This window comes from Typopeltis vanoorti, chromosome 12, assembly GCF_054136105.1.
Source record: "Typopeltis vanoorti isolate ZY-2024b chromosome 12, IOZ_Tvanoo_1.0, whole genome shotgun sequence".
Classification (NCBI taxonomy): Eukaryota; Metazoa; Arthropoda; class Arachnida; order Uropygi; family Thelyphonidae; genus Typopeltis; species Typopeltis vanoorti.
Window position 1 is genome coordinate 77,981,366 of NC_143560.1, and position 17,515 is coordinate 77,998,880.

Genomic DNA, 17,515 nt, shown 5'->3' on the forward strand with positions numbered 1-17,515 from the left:
ATTCTATCCTGGTATGATCTCTCTAATAATCTGTTACTCCTAAGTTTTTTTGGCACTAAACTGTGCTTACACGATCTTAACTTCTTGTACTTGAATTACGGACACTTTTAGAATCATCTATGCAATGGCTGTGAAACTCGCCATGTGGACACCGACTTCTTTACAGATTTCCTTTTTTTCGTAGTTGTCACTGGATGATGAAACACTTAGACAATAACTTATTTTCTTTGGCTAAATGGCATTCCTCGTTTCTTACCATAGGAAACACGGAATCGAAATCCCGCTCACTTTTGTTTCCTTGTTGTGACGGCGGAGATTAACTCCAATCCCGCCACTCAGGAAAACCACATGAAACCTATACGAAGGAACTCGTGAAGAAACTATCCGGGGAAAAAAGTCCTTGTGGGGGGTTTCTAACCCTTTTATACCTTGACTCCTAACGGCACCTTCTTTAATTTCTTTTCTCCGCCCCTTACTTGATTCGACTTCACCAACCAATTAGGGTGGCGTTTTTCTGCCAAACATCCTTTGGTCGGCGAGCCCGTGACTCACACGTGATGACGTCTCAATTCGGGAATTGACCCTGAGTGATAGTCTATTGTTTTTCTTTTGCTAGCCTCTAAATTAATCCCCCTTCCAAAATCTTTCTATGAATTTACTTAATATTTTAATCTCTAGCCCCTCACATACAATTTCTTATGACTAATCCTTTCTGTCTTACTTAGCAAATTTTTTTTTTTATATCACAACTGTAATACATTCCTTCTTTTATTATTTAGTTCAACAAAACACTTTTTTTGACATATATTTTACTTGGATGCAAGAATATTTTTCTTTCTTTTAAATAATTCATCTATTAGCTTTTATACAGGGGTTTTATTTTATTTTCTCTTCATGTTACACCATGATAACTGGGAATTCTACATTCTTAAGGTATCAGGGTGTAACATAACTGTATAAAAATTACTGTATATTTCATTATTGTTGTAAGCCTTATTAAAAGGTATACAAAAAATTCATCAAAATAACAAGACAATGTTATTTCGGTGAATCTTGAACTGGATTATTAAAAAGTGGTTCACTGAAAAATAATTAAATGATAAAGCAATTATCAAAACATAATTTAAAAGTAATTCACTGAAGGACAACACCAAAAATCCACACTTCATTAAAGAAGTAAATCTCTGAAGAAAGTAATTCATGAGAAATGAACTGAAAGACAATTTCATCAAGGATATGTGCACTGCATTATGGGATACTAAGGCAACTGATGGGAAGTCATTAGCTTCCATGTACAAGTAGCCCAGTCATGAAGTGACTTCACACACAAACTTTGTTTGCTTACTCTTGGATAAAGAATGAAACCAAGAATGTAATTTTCTTGGCATCTTTAATTTATAGTATAACCAAGTGAAAAAACTTTCAAAATAGAATGGCATAGTTTGACTATGGATTCAAGATCGATAAAACAAGGCTGATGATCCTAGATAGTAATCATAATGGAAACTTCTGGGATGCTTACTAACACAGATAAAATTGATTACTTTATCTATCTGGGCTCACTGATCTCTGTCTATGGGAGTCATATGGAGGAAGCATGAAGACAGATTATAATGGAAAGATCTGCAATGATAGCCCATAAAGTTCTGGAAGAACAGAAAAACATCAACACAAAGATCAGACTGGTCAGATCTTGGTTTTCTCTGTGGTTCTTTCTGGCGTGGAGTCTTGGATACTGAACAAGACAATTTAAGAAAATGATCAATGCTTTTGAAGAAGGATGCTTGGACAGAGAAAAGAACCAGCCTGAGCATTAGAGATCAATTAAATCTTGGAATGAGTCTCTGCAACATGGAAGAAAGAATCTTTGGATATTTTGGACACATGTCAAGAAGAAAGGGAGAGAACATTGAAAAATTCTTCAAGTATGGCAAGAGACCAGGAACTAGAAGCAGACCCCCATGGAAGATGGCTAGATCAAATTCTTGCTCCTATTAGACTAAGGTTGGAGGATACACTCAGAAGAGAGAAGACAGAGACAAAGGGAGAAGACTAACACATCAGATCATGTCTCCAGCCATGGGGAGATTGACTAAGAGAGTGAGAGAGGTAGAAAGAAATAGGGAAGAAAGAGAGTCTACATCTGGAAATCGTATAAGAGCATGGTAAAAAAGTTAGTGATGAATAAATTCTTGGGAGGAATGCTGAAGATGTGTATGTAAATTCAGCTGGGATGTGTAAACGTAATTGTGATACGAATGTCAATGAGGATGGTCATGAATCTACTGAATAGATGGACTACACTTTATGTTTGGACATTCTGAGCAAGGGGGGGGGGAGAAGAAAAAAAGAGAACGTTGCCTAACACATCCAAGCAGATAGTAGACAAGTATAAGACAAAGCAAGCAGGTAACTTGTGATGTCTATACACAAATGCCAGGAGCACTAAAAACAAAGTAGTTGAGTTTGTTACTTTGGTGAATACGTTATGGCCTAAAATTGCTGGCCATTGGTACAACCTGGCTCGCAGAGTCAGATGTGGTAACTGGAATTGAGTGCAAAGATTACAGTATTTTTAGGAATGATAGGAGAGGAGGTGGAACTACTATTATTAATGATATCAGATGACTTGAGTCCAGTTAGGATAGAAACACATGAAAGCAATAATGGTAATAATGTTCCATCTGTGTAGTAGTGAGTTTGATGCTGCCTGGTGTGAAGTAGAGGTTAACAGGATGAAATATATATGGTAGGTGTTGCTACCAACCTGGTCAGTCAGCTGCTGGGGATGATAAAATGCATTGTCAATTTACCCTGATAGGTGTTAAGTGAGTAAACATTAATGGTGACTTAAATTATCCAAATACTGATTGGGTAGAAGAGAAATCCCATGATAAGAAAGAATGAGAATTTATTAAGCTGTTATACAAAACTTTCTCAAGCAGTATGTGAAAGATGCAACTCCAGAACAAAGAGTGCTAGATTTAATCATAACATCAGAAGATGTCTCAGTTAAGGATGTGGCTACTCTGCCAACATTTGATGATAGTGATCATGCTGTCCTAACCTGGGAAGTAGCCAATTATATGGATGTTCCAATCAGGACAGGTATATGCTGAATTACAAATCTGGAAATTATGACAAACTCAGGAGAATACAACTTTAGTTCAATGGTATCAGTTGAATGGCAAAGATATCAGCAGTGCAAGAGAAGTTGATGATGTTGAATCTGAATGTGATTCTAGAGTTCGAAAAACAAATAAAATGGGAGTGAAATGAATGTGCAATCTTATTAAACAAGAGATCCATAGAAGAGTAAGGTTATGAATCAGGAGGAATACTGTGAGAATAAGAGTGAGAGAGTTATGAAATATATATATAAAGCTCAAGCCAGAAAAGTTAAGTACTGTATAGAAATAAAAGTTGAAGTATGAAAACAAACTGGTTACACAGACTAAAAGCAACCAAAAAGAATGAAAGTTGAAGAATAACATGACAGAATGCAGACCATACCCTTCTATCAGCAGATAAGATAGTTCAAATAATGAATGCTCACTTAGCCAAGATCTATCAACCTGGTGTATATAACATACTGTACAGTGCTACCATTACATTGGATGAAGAGAGAGGCACATGAGAAAGAGGTTCTAGAGCTGTTTACAACCTAGATAACAATTTGGCAATTGGAACCAGGAGAATATCATCACATGTGCTAAAGGAACATTTAGCCTAACTGGCTAGGCCTTTGACATATTTGTATAATTTGAGTCTTAGCTCAGGAAAGATTCCACAGGAATGGAAAGAATGTATGATAATTCCATTGCACAAGGGTGGTGAAAAGACTGATGTGTCTCAATATTGATCTATCAGTATCTCTAGAGTAACAGTTAATATTTTAGACAAGTTAGTACAAACTTACATATAGAAATGGGTGAACAAAAGACATTTTTGCAAGGAACAGCATGGGTTTACTAAAAAGAGATCATATCTCAGCAATTTGCTCATCATCATGAGCAAATTGCTGAGATTGTTTTATAATAATGTTAGAGATGAGTTAGATAATGGTAATAAATACACTATGATGCTATTAGAGACTTTGGTAAAGGATTTGATAATACCACATGAAAGGCTGTTGCATAAACTAGAGAATATGGGATTGGAATATATCAACTACTGGCATAATAAGTGGGTGGGTGATGGAAAGGTATTAGAAAGTGGTATACAGGAGATGTGAATCTGCCAGATTTAAGGAGTCAGTGGTGTGTCCCACTGATCAGTCCTTGGACCACTGTTGTTTAATCTATACATTAATGATATCAGAAAGGGCTAACAGGAGTTCTTCAGTTGTTTGCTGATAATGTAAAGAGAGGGGTAGGACAATCAGAGATGCTACTGATATACAGCATTTACAGAGTGATTTGAACAGGCTGGAAGTGTGAGCAGATGATAATGGTTATGCAATGGATTATATTGTGGATTATGCTTAGAGTAATTGATGAGGCTAGAGATCTTGGAGTTATGGTGAATAGAAAGTTTAAGTTCAAAGGTCACATAACAAAAATTACAAATACAACCCAGAGGATAATTGCAATGATGAAAAGAAAGGAACATTAACATGCAAGGATATGGAGTCATTCTGCCTCTTTACAAGGCCTTGATATTGCACCTCGACTACTGTGTACAGATTTGGTTTCTGGGTTCCAAAGGCCTGCAAAGAAGAGTTACAAAGATGAGATCAGGATTATGGAATGTAGATTACGATGATAGATCGAGAATATATGGACTGAGACAGAAGAAAGAGGAGTGATATGATAAAGGTCCATAAACTGTTGAGAGGGTTATAGAATATTGGTTGATAAAATTTTTCATTTTTTGGAAGGCAGGGGGAGGAAAAAGGACATTCTTGAAAGTTAGGCTTGTGTGCAGTTAAGAAAGAGGTAAGAGCTAGATTTTTCTGTCACAGAACCATGAGTGAGTGATGAAACAGTCTGCCTGTTGAATTAATGACTAACTAGTGTGGACAATATATGGCCACCCTTAGCCCTTGACTACTTGGAGATCTAATAATAAAGTTTCCACAAAGAATGGTTTATATCGAGAAATCATTGGCAAGTGGAATGTATATATATTGCTAGAGCATGTAAATGCAAATGTGGTGAATAACTTTAAGGTAAAATATGGGGAGATATTATTGCCAAGTAAGCAAATTCTTTCCACACCACACCCAACAAGCAATTTTGACTGCATGGAAGATCATATATTCAAAAGCATATAAGGGAAAGACCACTGTCATTATGAACATCACCCATTTACCCTGACTTCTCTATTTACTAGAACTTTGGTCATGATCCTACTTGTGCTACCCATGAAAAAAAACAAACAAATGATTTGCTTAAGAATATGCCAAAGTGGCCACCAAGCTTAGTACAAAAACTCAAATCATCATCATTATTATTATACAGGTATCCCCATGGAGTCAAAAGACTCATCATGGGAGATCAAATATTCATACATTAGCCATTATTTACAAAATACCTATCATACCTCTCCTTAAACTCCATCACTGATGAAACAACCATAACCACCTCTGGCAACTCATTCAACCCATTCACCACCCTCCAAGAAAAAGACCTAGTCCTAATACCTGTGCTAACCACACTCTTATACAACTTCCGCTGGTGATCCCTTGTTCTCTCCCTTCTTGATATGAACTGAAAAGTCTTCAGTGTCAATCCTATAAAACCTCTTTAATAACTTAAATGCATCTATCATGTCTCCTAAGAGGAGACATGATAGCTGCATTTAAGTTCTCCTCTTAGGAGACATGATAGATGCATAATATAGGAAGTATTCCACAGACCTGCCACAATCTTTGTCACTTTGTCATCCCCACAGAATCCAGGAGTCCATATGTGGCCTTATTAAAACTTTATACAAGCAGGAATAGAGAACAATAACCTCTCTATCCTTGCTTATTACTGTTGTTCTTCAACCACATAATCTGCCATTTACTTTTGCCCATACTGCTAGCATGTTTAACCCCTCCTGCAGGATCTCTGCATCGCCTTCATTTAAATTGCTTATCCCAGTTTAGTATCATCAGCAAACAACTGAATATTTCATGTCAAATCATTTCCTATATCATTGATATACAAATTAAACAACAGAGGATCAATCATGAAGGTTGTTTTCTTAATCATATATTAGTAAATAATAATATTTGGTTAACCGATCAAGTGTTGATCAATTTTATTAATTAACTGGACCAACTAGTTTCGCCACACTTATCTGTTGGCTTCTTCAGGGCACTTACATATAGGTTTAAACACTCTCACAATTATGCGTAACTGCAAAACTGACAAGAATAAAAACTGACTAGAATAATTACAAATAAAATAGTATCGAACGTGAGTGAAACACGTATCGCGTGTACAAGATCAGCTAGCTGTTGCTGAGGAACCTTCTGTAGTTTGTATTAAAGTTCATTTCTTCTGTTTTTAAGGCTCTGATTAGGGTTTTCCATATCTCTGGGAGTATTAGGCCTTGATTTCTGTTAAGGTTCACAGTAGAACGGGCGACTGTGGCTGCTTCTTTGAACATTCTTGAATGGTAATCTTGTCTTCCTCTAAGTAAGGGGAACAGCTTTTGTCCCACTCGATGACATGGTTAGTTGTGGAGAAATGAGACGAAGGCCAGAAATGTCCTGTCTGTTGTTTTTGACATAGCCAATGTGCTCCTTTTGCCTGATTTCGAGGCTTCTCGAAGTCTGTCCGATGTAATTAGAGCCACATGAGCATGGAATATTATAGACTCCAGCATATTTGTAGAAAGGATGGTTGTCTTTTGGAGATCTTAGTAGTTTACGAATAGTATCTATAGGCTGAAATGCTACTCTTATTTTGTGTTGTTTGAGGAGATTGGCGAGCTTGTTGGAGATGCCACTTTAATCAGCGCCTTAAAAACGGAAGAAATGAACTTTAATACAAACTACAGAAGGTTCCTCAGCAACAGCTAGCTGATCTTGTACACGCGATACATGTTTCACTCACGTTCGATACTATTTTATTTGTAATTATTCTAGTCAGTTTTTATTCTTGTCAGTTTTGCAGTTACGCATAATTGTGAGAGTGTTTAAACCTAAATGTAAGTGCCCTGAAGAAGCCAACAGATAAGTGTGGCGAAACTAGTTGGTCCAGTTAATTAATAAAATTGATCAACACTTGATCGGTTAACCAAATATTATTATTTACTAACAGAGGATCAAGTACTGAGCCCTGTGGTAAACCATTGGTCACTCACCTCCTCCATAAACCACTCTGATATCTGTCCATCAGCTATCCCACTATTTCAAAACACCATATTCATATTCATTCCCATTTGCTCCAATTTATGCAATCAAGTTCTATGTGGAATCTTGTCAAATGCTTTTGCTAAATCTAGCAATATCACTGAGTATCCATTTCCCTAATCTAACTCCACTGTCACTTGATTATAAAAAGTAAGCAAATTACTAAGGCATCATCTACCCTTCACAAAACCATGGTGTCCTTTATAGAGTATCACATTCCTATCGACCCAGTCCTGAATTCTGTTTTTCAACAATATCTCCAATACCTTAACCACCACTTCTGAGATGCTGATTGGCTTAGAATTTGCTGCCTCTGTCTTGGAGCATCCTTTATGCAATGGGACTATTAAGCCATCTTCCCTCTCCACTGGAAAGATGATTTATTTATTCTTAATGGATAATCCAAAACAAACAATAAACAAAATTTTCAAACTACCCCTCTCTCTCTCGATAATCAGAACATCCAGTACAGAGATTCGATCACCATTACATACATTGGCAATCAATCTATTAAGATTGCAGCTCTTTTCAAGGATCATAACATCAGATTGACTTTCAAGCCAATTCAAACCATTCACAGCCATCTCAGATCTAATGACAGCATACTCTTTTACCCGGGAGTGTACCACGCTCATGTAGTTTACCCAAGAAGAAACATGTTGAGGATGTTGAACACAAAAAGAAAGGAAAGATCTGGTTTGGCCCACTAGTCTGGGATATTTCCACTAAGCCATATTGAGAAGAAAATATTTACTGTAGATTTCTTCAAGAATCTTTAAGTTTATATGAGTCTCTTAACAGAAACCAAGGAAATCTCTGGAAATCAATGTTAGATCTTTTAACGTTATCAAACTTCAATTTTTCCAGCAATTATCTTCAAGTCTTTATGAGGTGATAATTGATGCATGCTATGTTACTTTGTATTAATGTTAGGATGAAAGGATGAATTTATTTGTAATGATTCTTTTTAGCACTGAACAATTCTATAGTTATCTATTTTTATGCACTTTTGATGTATTTTTTTATAAACCATGAAGAAGTCACCAGTTGGGTGTGAGCAAAACTATTTGGTACAAGTTTTTAAATTTACAATGACTAATAAAAAATCCTTTGTTATCCTCTTTATTTTAGTTTCAAAAACTCAATTCTAAAATACAGTGGAACCTTGGTTGTTGAACATAATTTGTTCCTAAAGGTTGTTTGGAAACCAATTTGTTTGAAAACTGAAACCATTTTCCCCATAAGAATTAATGTAAAGTGGATTAATCCATTCCCGAACCCCAGACGATTGCTTATTTAAACCTTTATAACAGTACTTCATGCATAAAATCATATACAAAAACAATGAAAATGCATAGAATCTTACACAGAAAGAATAAACACAATAAATAGATAAAATATAGATGAAAATTGATCGCCTCTTTATTTTTGAGTATTGTACAGATTATTGATTCCATACCGAACTGTATATAGCAAGATCCAAGACACGAACGTCATTTTCATGTTTGGATATGATTTCTTTTTTCACCTCTATCTTGGTTCTAACAATTTTTCTTTTTGATTTGCTGCTATCACTATCCTTCTTTGGCCCCATGGTGGCTTATTTAATAATCATTTATTAAAAAAAAAACCATAAAACAAAGAAAATCAAGAAAAGGTACTACTGCAAATTCAAGAATGGAAATGAGTTTAAGAGGAAGTATAATAGGTACTGTGAATAACGGTTAGTATGCAATGTTGGGTCTCCCACGATGAGTCTTTTGACTCTATGGAGGTAGCTTATAATAATAATAATAATAATATATAATAGGTGTCTTAAATTAATTAATTCTCCACAAATTCCAGCAAGTGTCTGCACTGAGCGTAGGCTATGGTGTAATTGACGCTCTTCTGCCATAATCTCAGCCCGCAGAACATGCGGTTGCCGGTTTGCCTGTTCGGGAACCGGTCGTTTTTTGTTCAGAAAATATGTTTGGAAACCGATTTGTTCGACAACCGAGGTTCCATTGTATATAATATATATTATGAATATTCCATGCATGAAAGGCTGATAACTTACATTCTGTATTATTGAGATATCCTCTTATTTAAATAATACAAATTTAAGAACATACGTTTTATTCTGTGCTTTTTTTTTGGGTGGTATGGCACACCAGTACCTTTATTAACAGTGATATACAGATGCAGTATGATTATAATTTTCAACTTTTCCTGCTAACAAAGAATGTGTACCAGCAAGTATTATTTGATGAAAGAGCGCTGCGTTATTTTACTTATAAGTTGAATGAGCTTTATATCGTGACGGACACTATAATCACATCTCGCACTCTTTGACCTCAAAACTTCTCCTTACAAAAAATAAAAGTAAAATACTTTCATTTAAACTCAAATGAATAGAAAATGAATCATGATAAGCTCTGCACCAGTTATAGATACATATTTTAATAATACTATCTCTGTTGAGCAGCCATATTTTTCTCATTTTTTTCCATGCTTAATTTCATGACCTTAAGAGCATTCCAATACAGGATTCCAGATGACTTGTAACAATTTCAAGATTCAACTGGAAGATCTGAGAGAATAAGTGAAACTTGTATTTATAATCAACACTAAGAATGCTGTGTTGATTATACATCCACTCTTGCCGAATGGATAATTTTCAGCTGTTGTTTGATCAAACATTTCAGGAAATTATTATAGTGGCAATTATGTATAATGAAAATTAAAGCCTTTTTTTAATTTTTTTGTTAAAATCAAAAAGTTCAATGAATAATTGAACTTTTTGATTTTAACAAAAATCAAGAAGTTAAAAAAAATAATCCAGTTAGATGGGGTATGAATTGAAGTCTTAAGTTCATAACTCCCATCTTATACAAAAAAAAAAAAAAAAAAAAAAATTTTCATTTTCTGAAAATGACAGAAGTATGGAAAAGTAAATTGTAATAAAATATATGTAATTTAGAATAAACAAAAACAAGTAAAAACTGTATCATACCTGAAGAATCTGAGTGAACAATTAATATATTAACCATTTTTGTAAATTTCACCTTTTGTTTATTTTTTATGATATTTTTCAAGAACTCTCCAAGGACTGTTTCACACCTGAAAAATTAATTATCTTAGTTAAAAAAAGAAATTCAAGGAGCTTACCTAATTATTATTATTATTATTATTATCATGTGACACCTCCAGGCAGTCCAAGGACTTATTGCAGGAGGACACTCTACTTCGCTAAATAAATCTCATCCTCTCTACTACTACCATCAATGCCATCTACCATCTATCATTAATCAACAACAGTATTTTTTTTTTGGTCTGTAAATTGTGTGTTCTGAAGGCACAAATATAAAATTATATATTCTATAATTAAATTATGCACCCAGTTCATATCTAATTCAATATTTAAACTGAGTTCAATGCTGAAAAACATTAATACCAGAATCACTTACATTTAATATTTTTATTTGTAAAATTTTCAGCTAAGTTTCATAGCCATTGTCAATACAGTTATAGGAAAACTCTAAAAAGAACAACAATTTAATTGAAAGCATGTGATATTATGTACACTATAGGCTGCAGGAGAATAGCATCATCTGCATTAATAGATAGTTGAAATAAATTACAATAAATTAATTTAGTTAATTATTTTTAAATATAAGCAAAATTTAATTACAATTAAGGAACACATGAATGGTGAGTATTAGTTAATATAACTTCCCAAAATTGAGAAAGTTTTAGGCAATCGCTTTTGTTCAGGTTTGGGTTGAGAATGCTAATACATTCCTTATCTCACCAAAAGACAAATATCCTCTTCTATCTCATCCTGGAATTTACAGAATCCCCTGCTCTTGTGGCCTATGTTGTTATGTGCAAACTGGTCAATCTGCCCAAATTCGTCTTGAAGAACATCACAAATACATTTCTCTTAAAGAACCCAACAAATCCAGTTTAACAAGTCACACTTTATCTATGAAACATCAGATTCAGTGGAACAAAACCAAAATGTTACACAAAGGTTACTTTCTTCTGGAAAGACTACAAAGAAAGCTGAAGCACACAATCACAACCTGAACAAAAGCAATTGCCTAAAACTTTTTCTCAAATTTTGGGAAGTTATATTAACTAATACTCACCATTCGAGTGTTCTTTAACTGTAATTAAATTTTGCTAATATTTAAAAACAATTAAATTTATTGTAATTTATTTTGAATAACTATTAATGCAGATAGAGCTATTCCCCTGCAGCCTATAGTGCACATAAATATGACATGCTTTCAATTAAATTGTTGTTCTTTTTAGAGTTTTCCTATAACTGTATTTACAATGGCTATGAAATTTAGCCAAATATTTTACAAATAAAAAATATTAAACGTAAGTGCTGGTATTAATATTTTATGATGAATTCTTCTGCTTAAGTCTCAATTTTTAGGCAAATTAATTTATTGAATTCACTGATTGTTTTTTTAATATAACAAAACTTTAGTAGGTACTTAAAAAATCTGAAATAAGACAGGACAGTGAAAATGAAGAACAATACAACCATTCCTTATACAAAATTGTCTCAACCCCACATTAAAAAAAATAAATTGTTTCTGAAAAAAAAAAAACAAATAGCAAAAAAAGACGTGTAAAAGATACAAGACAAGCAGGACAGTGGATGCAACTGAGAAGAGGTGACCAGGTGAAAGATATTTATTATTAGGTTTATTTCACAAAATGCATTTTGTCCAAGTTTTTGGATTACTGCTTGATGAATTTTTAATAAAATTCAGTATTTGAAATCCTAACAAAAGTTTGCCAAGCCATCTCAAATTTTATTTAGATCAGACCATTTGCAGAGAGTACAAAGTATTCTAAAATTATATATAGCATTGCCCTCTTCTAGCTGAAAGAATTTAATAAAATTTATACTCAAGATATGCTAGAATGTCTGCATGGTTTAGTTTTGATTTCAATTGGATCACTTTTATGGCGAAAAAAGTAACTGATAACAGTAACAGAGACGAAGCAGGATTACAGAAAGTCGACAGGTATTTGAATGGACATAGGGAGGAAAAGAAAAGAAAGCAGCAACAAAATATAGTGTTGGGGGGGGGGGGGTTCACAGTTAAAGACAACTATTCTGCCCCTGGTTAGTGACAGTGATCATGCTGTATTCACTTGGGAAGTGGCTAAGTTTATGAATGTTCCATTCAGAAAACGTTACATGCTGAACTACAAAGCAGGAAATTATGACCAACTGAGGAGTATACTGAGTTCAACAGAACGGTATGCATTGTATGATGGGAAGGATATCGAAAGTGCATGGAATGTGTTTAAAAAATACCTAAATGATGCAATATCAGAATGTGTCTAGAGTTCAAAGAATATATAGAAAAGGAATAAAATGGTGGTGTAATCTAATTAAGCAGGAGATTTTGTAAGAAAATTATGTGGAATAAATACTTGATGTGGAAGAAATACCGTGTGCTTAAGGATGATGTAAGTTATGATATTTATAAGCAGCAGGACAGAATAGTCAAAAGTGTTGACTATTCTGTCCTGCTAGAAAAGTGTTGTACGGAAAGCTAAATCTGAGTATGAAAAGACACTACCTCTGCAAGTTAAAGACTTGTAGGTAGTGCATGCATAATGATAGAATTATGTTGCATGTAAAAGAAAGAAAATGAATTTGAAAGAATAACTACTGAAAGCAGATGGTATAAGTGACTGATGCAGAAGTGATTATTCAACTAATGAGCAGCCATTTTGCTAAAAGCTACAGCTTGGTATATATACAGCAAACTCACCATTACCTCTTCACCGTATGAGAAAACTCTTGGATGAAGAGGAAGTACTAGAGCAGTTACACAAACTGAATAAGGATTCAGCAATAGGAACTGATGGGATATCTGCACTTATGCTAAAAGGTGTTCTGCTGAACCGGCTATGCCTTTGACCAGACTATATAATTTGAATCTCAGAGGGAAAATTCACAACAGTGGAAAGAATGTATGGTTATCCCTTTGCAATAAGGGGTGTGCAAAGACTGATGTATCCAACTATCAACCAATCAGGAGTTGTTGTGAAGATTTTAGAAAAGTTTGTTAGGGCTTGCATTCAAAAATGGGTTGACAGAGAATCACTACTTCTCAACGAGCAGCATGGGTTTACTAAAGGAAGGTCATGTTTTAGCAATTTGCTCACATTCTACAATAATGTTACCACTGAGTTAGACAAGGAGAAATGGATACACCATGATGCTTTTTGATTTTGCTCAGGCTTTCGACAGAATACAAAATGGAAGACTGTTGTATAAACTGAAGAGTATGGAATTGGATTATGGCCTATTTTCACAGATAAAAGATGGTTGACTGACAGACATAAAAAAAGTCATGAATGGGGAGGATGTGAATCTGCATGATTCAAGGTAAACAGTGGTGTACCTCAAGGATCAGTTTTTTTTTTTTTTTTTTTTTTTAAATGTTGAGTCCATATATGAGAGACTGGTTGATCAACCTATAGTACATTAGTAACATATATGGGCAGTGGGTTAGGAAAGGAGGAACTTGTTTACATTTGATTTAAATGACTCTATATTGTATTCCTTGGGAAACACAACAGGAGAAAGACTGTTTCACAATACAAGCAGTTCCAAAGATTAAGGAGAAGGAAAAGAAACTTGTTCTGTTTGTTTTTAGGTGTACTGTGAAGGGATGTTGAGCAGCAGCTGCATGTGTTCCAATGAGCTTAGTACTAAATGGGGAATTATTGGTGTTATTTCAGATGAGCATTTTCCATGGAAATATTTGTAGAATATGCATATTGCAGAAACCAAAAGTGCAAAAGTGGGGGGGGGGTTGGTAAGAGATGGGTCATTGATAAGCCCTAATTGCTCTCCTCTGTATTGAGCCAAACATTTTCAGGAAGCTTTTAGGGGGACCCACTCCATATGTGAGAGCAGTATTCAATAGCTGGGCAGATTTGTGATTTGTATAATGTTAACAGTTCTTCAAGGTGAAGTAACGTCTTGAGCAAAAGAGAAATCCTGTTTTCTTGAAGCTGAGGATGCAATGGTTGTGATGTGTTTATGCTAGGAGAGGTTTGATGTCAGGGTAACTCCAAGAAGAGAAACTCAAATTGTCTAGAAATTTGGGTATTGTCAAAAAGAATACTGGGAAAAAAGGGTTCTTTTTTTTATGGGAAATAGGACAAAATTGGGTTTTATCAGCAATGAAACTGATGTGGTTATCTGAACCCCCATTGGAGGATGGCTTGGAGATCAGAATTGAGGGAAGTGGTGGTTGTTGTTCTGTAGGTTGAGGTGAGTTGTATAGAGTAATGTTTATCAAATGAAAGAGAGGAATGCAATGTGCTGTCATCTGCAAAACTATGTATTGAGTTGATGGTCAATTGGACTATTCAATTGACCATCAACTCAATATGTAGGTTATTCATACATAGCAGGAAGAGTGTTGGTGAAATGGATATGCAAGGTTCTGGAAGGCATATATTTAACCACAAGGGCCTTGCACGTTTCCTATGGTGGTGAGAGGACAGAACCTTGTGGAACTCTGGCATTAGTTGAATGATGAGAAGATAACCATCCACAACCACATATAGTGTGCATCCAGACAGAGAGATGGCAATCCAGCTACAGAAGTCCTGGGGCATACCAAATTATTGTAGTTTGCTTAGTAAGCCTAGGTGCCAGACATGGTCAAAAGCTTTGGAGATATCAAGTGCAACCACTTGAAATTTGCTAAACTTCTCCATGGCATTTGTCCAGAGATGGGTGACATGTGAGCAGATTTCCTGTTTATTGGCAGTGAGGGAATCCATACTGGCAGCTGTTTATTAGGTGAGTGCCTTCGAGGTACCATAGGAGTTGGGAATTGATTTTTTTTTCATTACTTTAGACAGGACTGAGGTGAGTGAGATAGGGCGGTAGTTGGACAGCAGTGACTTGTTGTTGCCCTTCTTGGGAATGGATTGAATATAGGCCAATTTCCTTGCTGTGGGATAGATACCATGGATTAAGAGAGTATATACAAGTGACATAGGATGGGATCAGTTCTGGTGCACAAATTTTCAGGACAACTGCAGGAAGGCCATCACGCTCAGGAGACTTTTTGTGTCTAATTTGGAGAGTAATTTTCTGATCTCTTTCTGGAAAATGGATATTGGGGGGGGGGGCATTGTATGGTGGGCATCTGGAATGGTTAGGGGGACATTTACCATTGTCAGTTATGCATGCATTGGAAACAAAGTGTGAAGCTGGGAGAGGCTGTCCCACTTGAGACAGTTATAATTGCATACTACTCTTGTATGGGAGTGGCTGTATAAGAGTTGTTGCATGGGGGAAGAGATTAGCACTAAATTGTAATCAGAATTACCTAGGGGGGGGGGGAGAGGCACTACATTCCCTGTGTATTTGGAAAGGTAGTTGGTGAGGAAGAGATCTAGATTGTTTGGGGGAGTGGTTCGGCATCTGAACAAGCTGTGCAAGGTTGTTAGTGACAGCAAATGTTTCAGTATCTCTGCCTGCAAGAATCTGTACAACTGGAAGAGGAAAGCCAGTTGGTGTTGTGGACATTAAAATCTCCTAGGAGGATGATTTTGCTGTTGGGAAAGTGGGACTGGAGAAAATCAATTTTTAAGGAGGGGAAATTAAAGAGCTGAGAGTGATTGGTTGCATTAGGAGAGAGATAGCAAATGAATTTGATTGAGTGGGGAAGGGATATTTTCAACCAAAGAAGATCAAAGCTGGGTGATTCTAGGTTGGGTGCTCTCTGGCAGGTATGTCAGAGCAGATTTGAGTTTCTGTCAGAAAGAGTAGATGGGATTTGGTAGACTGAAGATAATAGTGGACACTATTGAGGTTGGAGTTTAGGCCACGGATGTTCGTGAAGTGGATATGCAAGGCTCTGTGAGGCATATATTTAACTGCAAGGGCCTTGCACGTTTCCTATGCAATGCCTGCATACTGGTCTCCATGGCAGCTACTAATGGTGTCACTTGATTTTTACACTAATTTAGCTTGTTTGTAGTCTATGATCCAATTATTTTCTCCCCATTTGGTGTGTTTCCTCTAGTTGTTTTTGAAGTTGATGACTTTGTTTTACCTGAGCAAATGTTAGGTCTCATCGAGCATGTATGCTTTGTTGATTGCCGTTATTAATTTACATGTACTTGTCAGCGTGTCACAAGTCACTTTTACAATGCGTGGAAAATTCGTTCAGTCCTTTCTTGAATTTATGGGTCCGAAATGACGGCACCTGATGATATTTTTTTTAGAATTGATGTTGAATTCTTCTGCAAATCTGATTATGTCTTCTTTTAGTGATTTTCCATTTTCCATTGGAAAGTTAAAAATAATGGCATTCAATTGTTTGTTTTTGGCCTCCAAGTTGTGTACTGTTGATGCAATTAGGTCATGGAGTTAATTCGCGGGCAAGGGTGAACTTGCATTGCAATGCTAATTGTCAATTAGTTCAAGCCTAGCTTCCATTGCTCGTATTTTGGAGGGAAAAGTTTTGTTCATAGCATTGATGTGCTGTTCAAAGTTTTCAAGTTGTTTGTCTAAGTTCTGGAGCTGTTTTACAGAAGAGAGCCATAGCAAACAGAAAAAGGGCTCACTGAGGTTGATAAATAGCTTGAGCACTGATTCATCTATTTTTGTGCAGGAAGCATGTAGACAGTGGCAACAGAACTTGCACAATATACCTTTTTTTTTTTTTTTTTTTAAATCAGTGACATCAATTTTACAGCTGTGGCAGTTTGTGGGTTTGTCATCGATCGACAGTGCTGCACTAGCGAGACATGGGGTGCTTGTTTGTCATTGGCTTTTGTTGCTGCCATCTTTGCTTCATATGGTAGGCATACTGGGTGCTTACATGTGGCTGATTTTTAACTGGAAGTATAGCTGATTTAATGCACTATAATTACTTACAGGTTATTCAGAAGTAATCGGCTCCTTAGTATCTGCTGTTAGGATTTACGTTTAATATTTAATTTGAATGAAAAACACTTATAGCGATAAAATGCTGGAGCACGAGGACTCTATCTTGGTATATTGTTATTCAATTGTACATTATTCACATTGGGAAATATTTGACATGCAACATACAGCTATTTGTTGATGATGCAAACACAGAGTAATCAGGAGTGCTGCTGATATGCAGTACT

The 17,515-nt window shown here is 35.6% G+C and overlaps 1 protein-coding gene across 3 annotated transcripts in view; it reads right to left on the bottom strand.

Moving 5' to 3' along the window:
• Positions 1-17,515, bottom strand: part of LOC150100911 (protein VAC14 homolog) — a 315,351-nt gene that overhangs the window by 137,090 nt on the left and 160,746 nt on the right. For all 3 annotated transcript variants that reach the window (XR_016549127.1, XM_090401162.1, XM_090401163.1), the window contains exon 7: positions 10,344-10,450. Coding sequence is in view for 2 of the 3 variants with exons in the window: in XM_090401162.1 (XP_090257288.1) it covers positions 10,344-10,450 (107 nt within the window). In the remaining variant the exon portion in view is untranslated. The remainder of the gene's footprint in view (positions 1-10,343; positions 10,451-17,515) is intronic.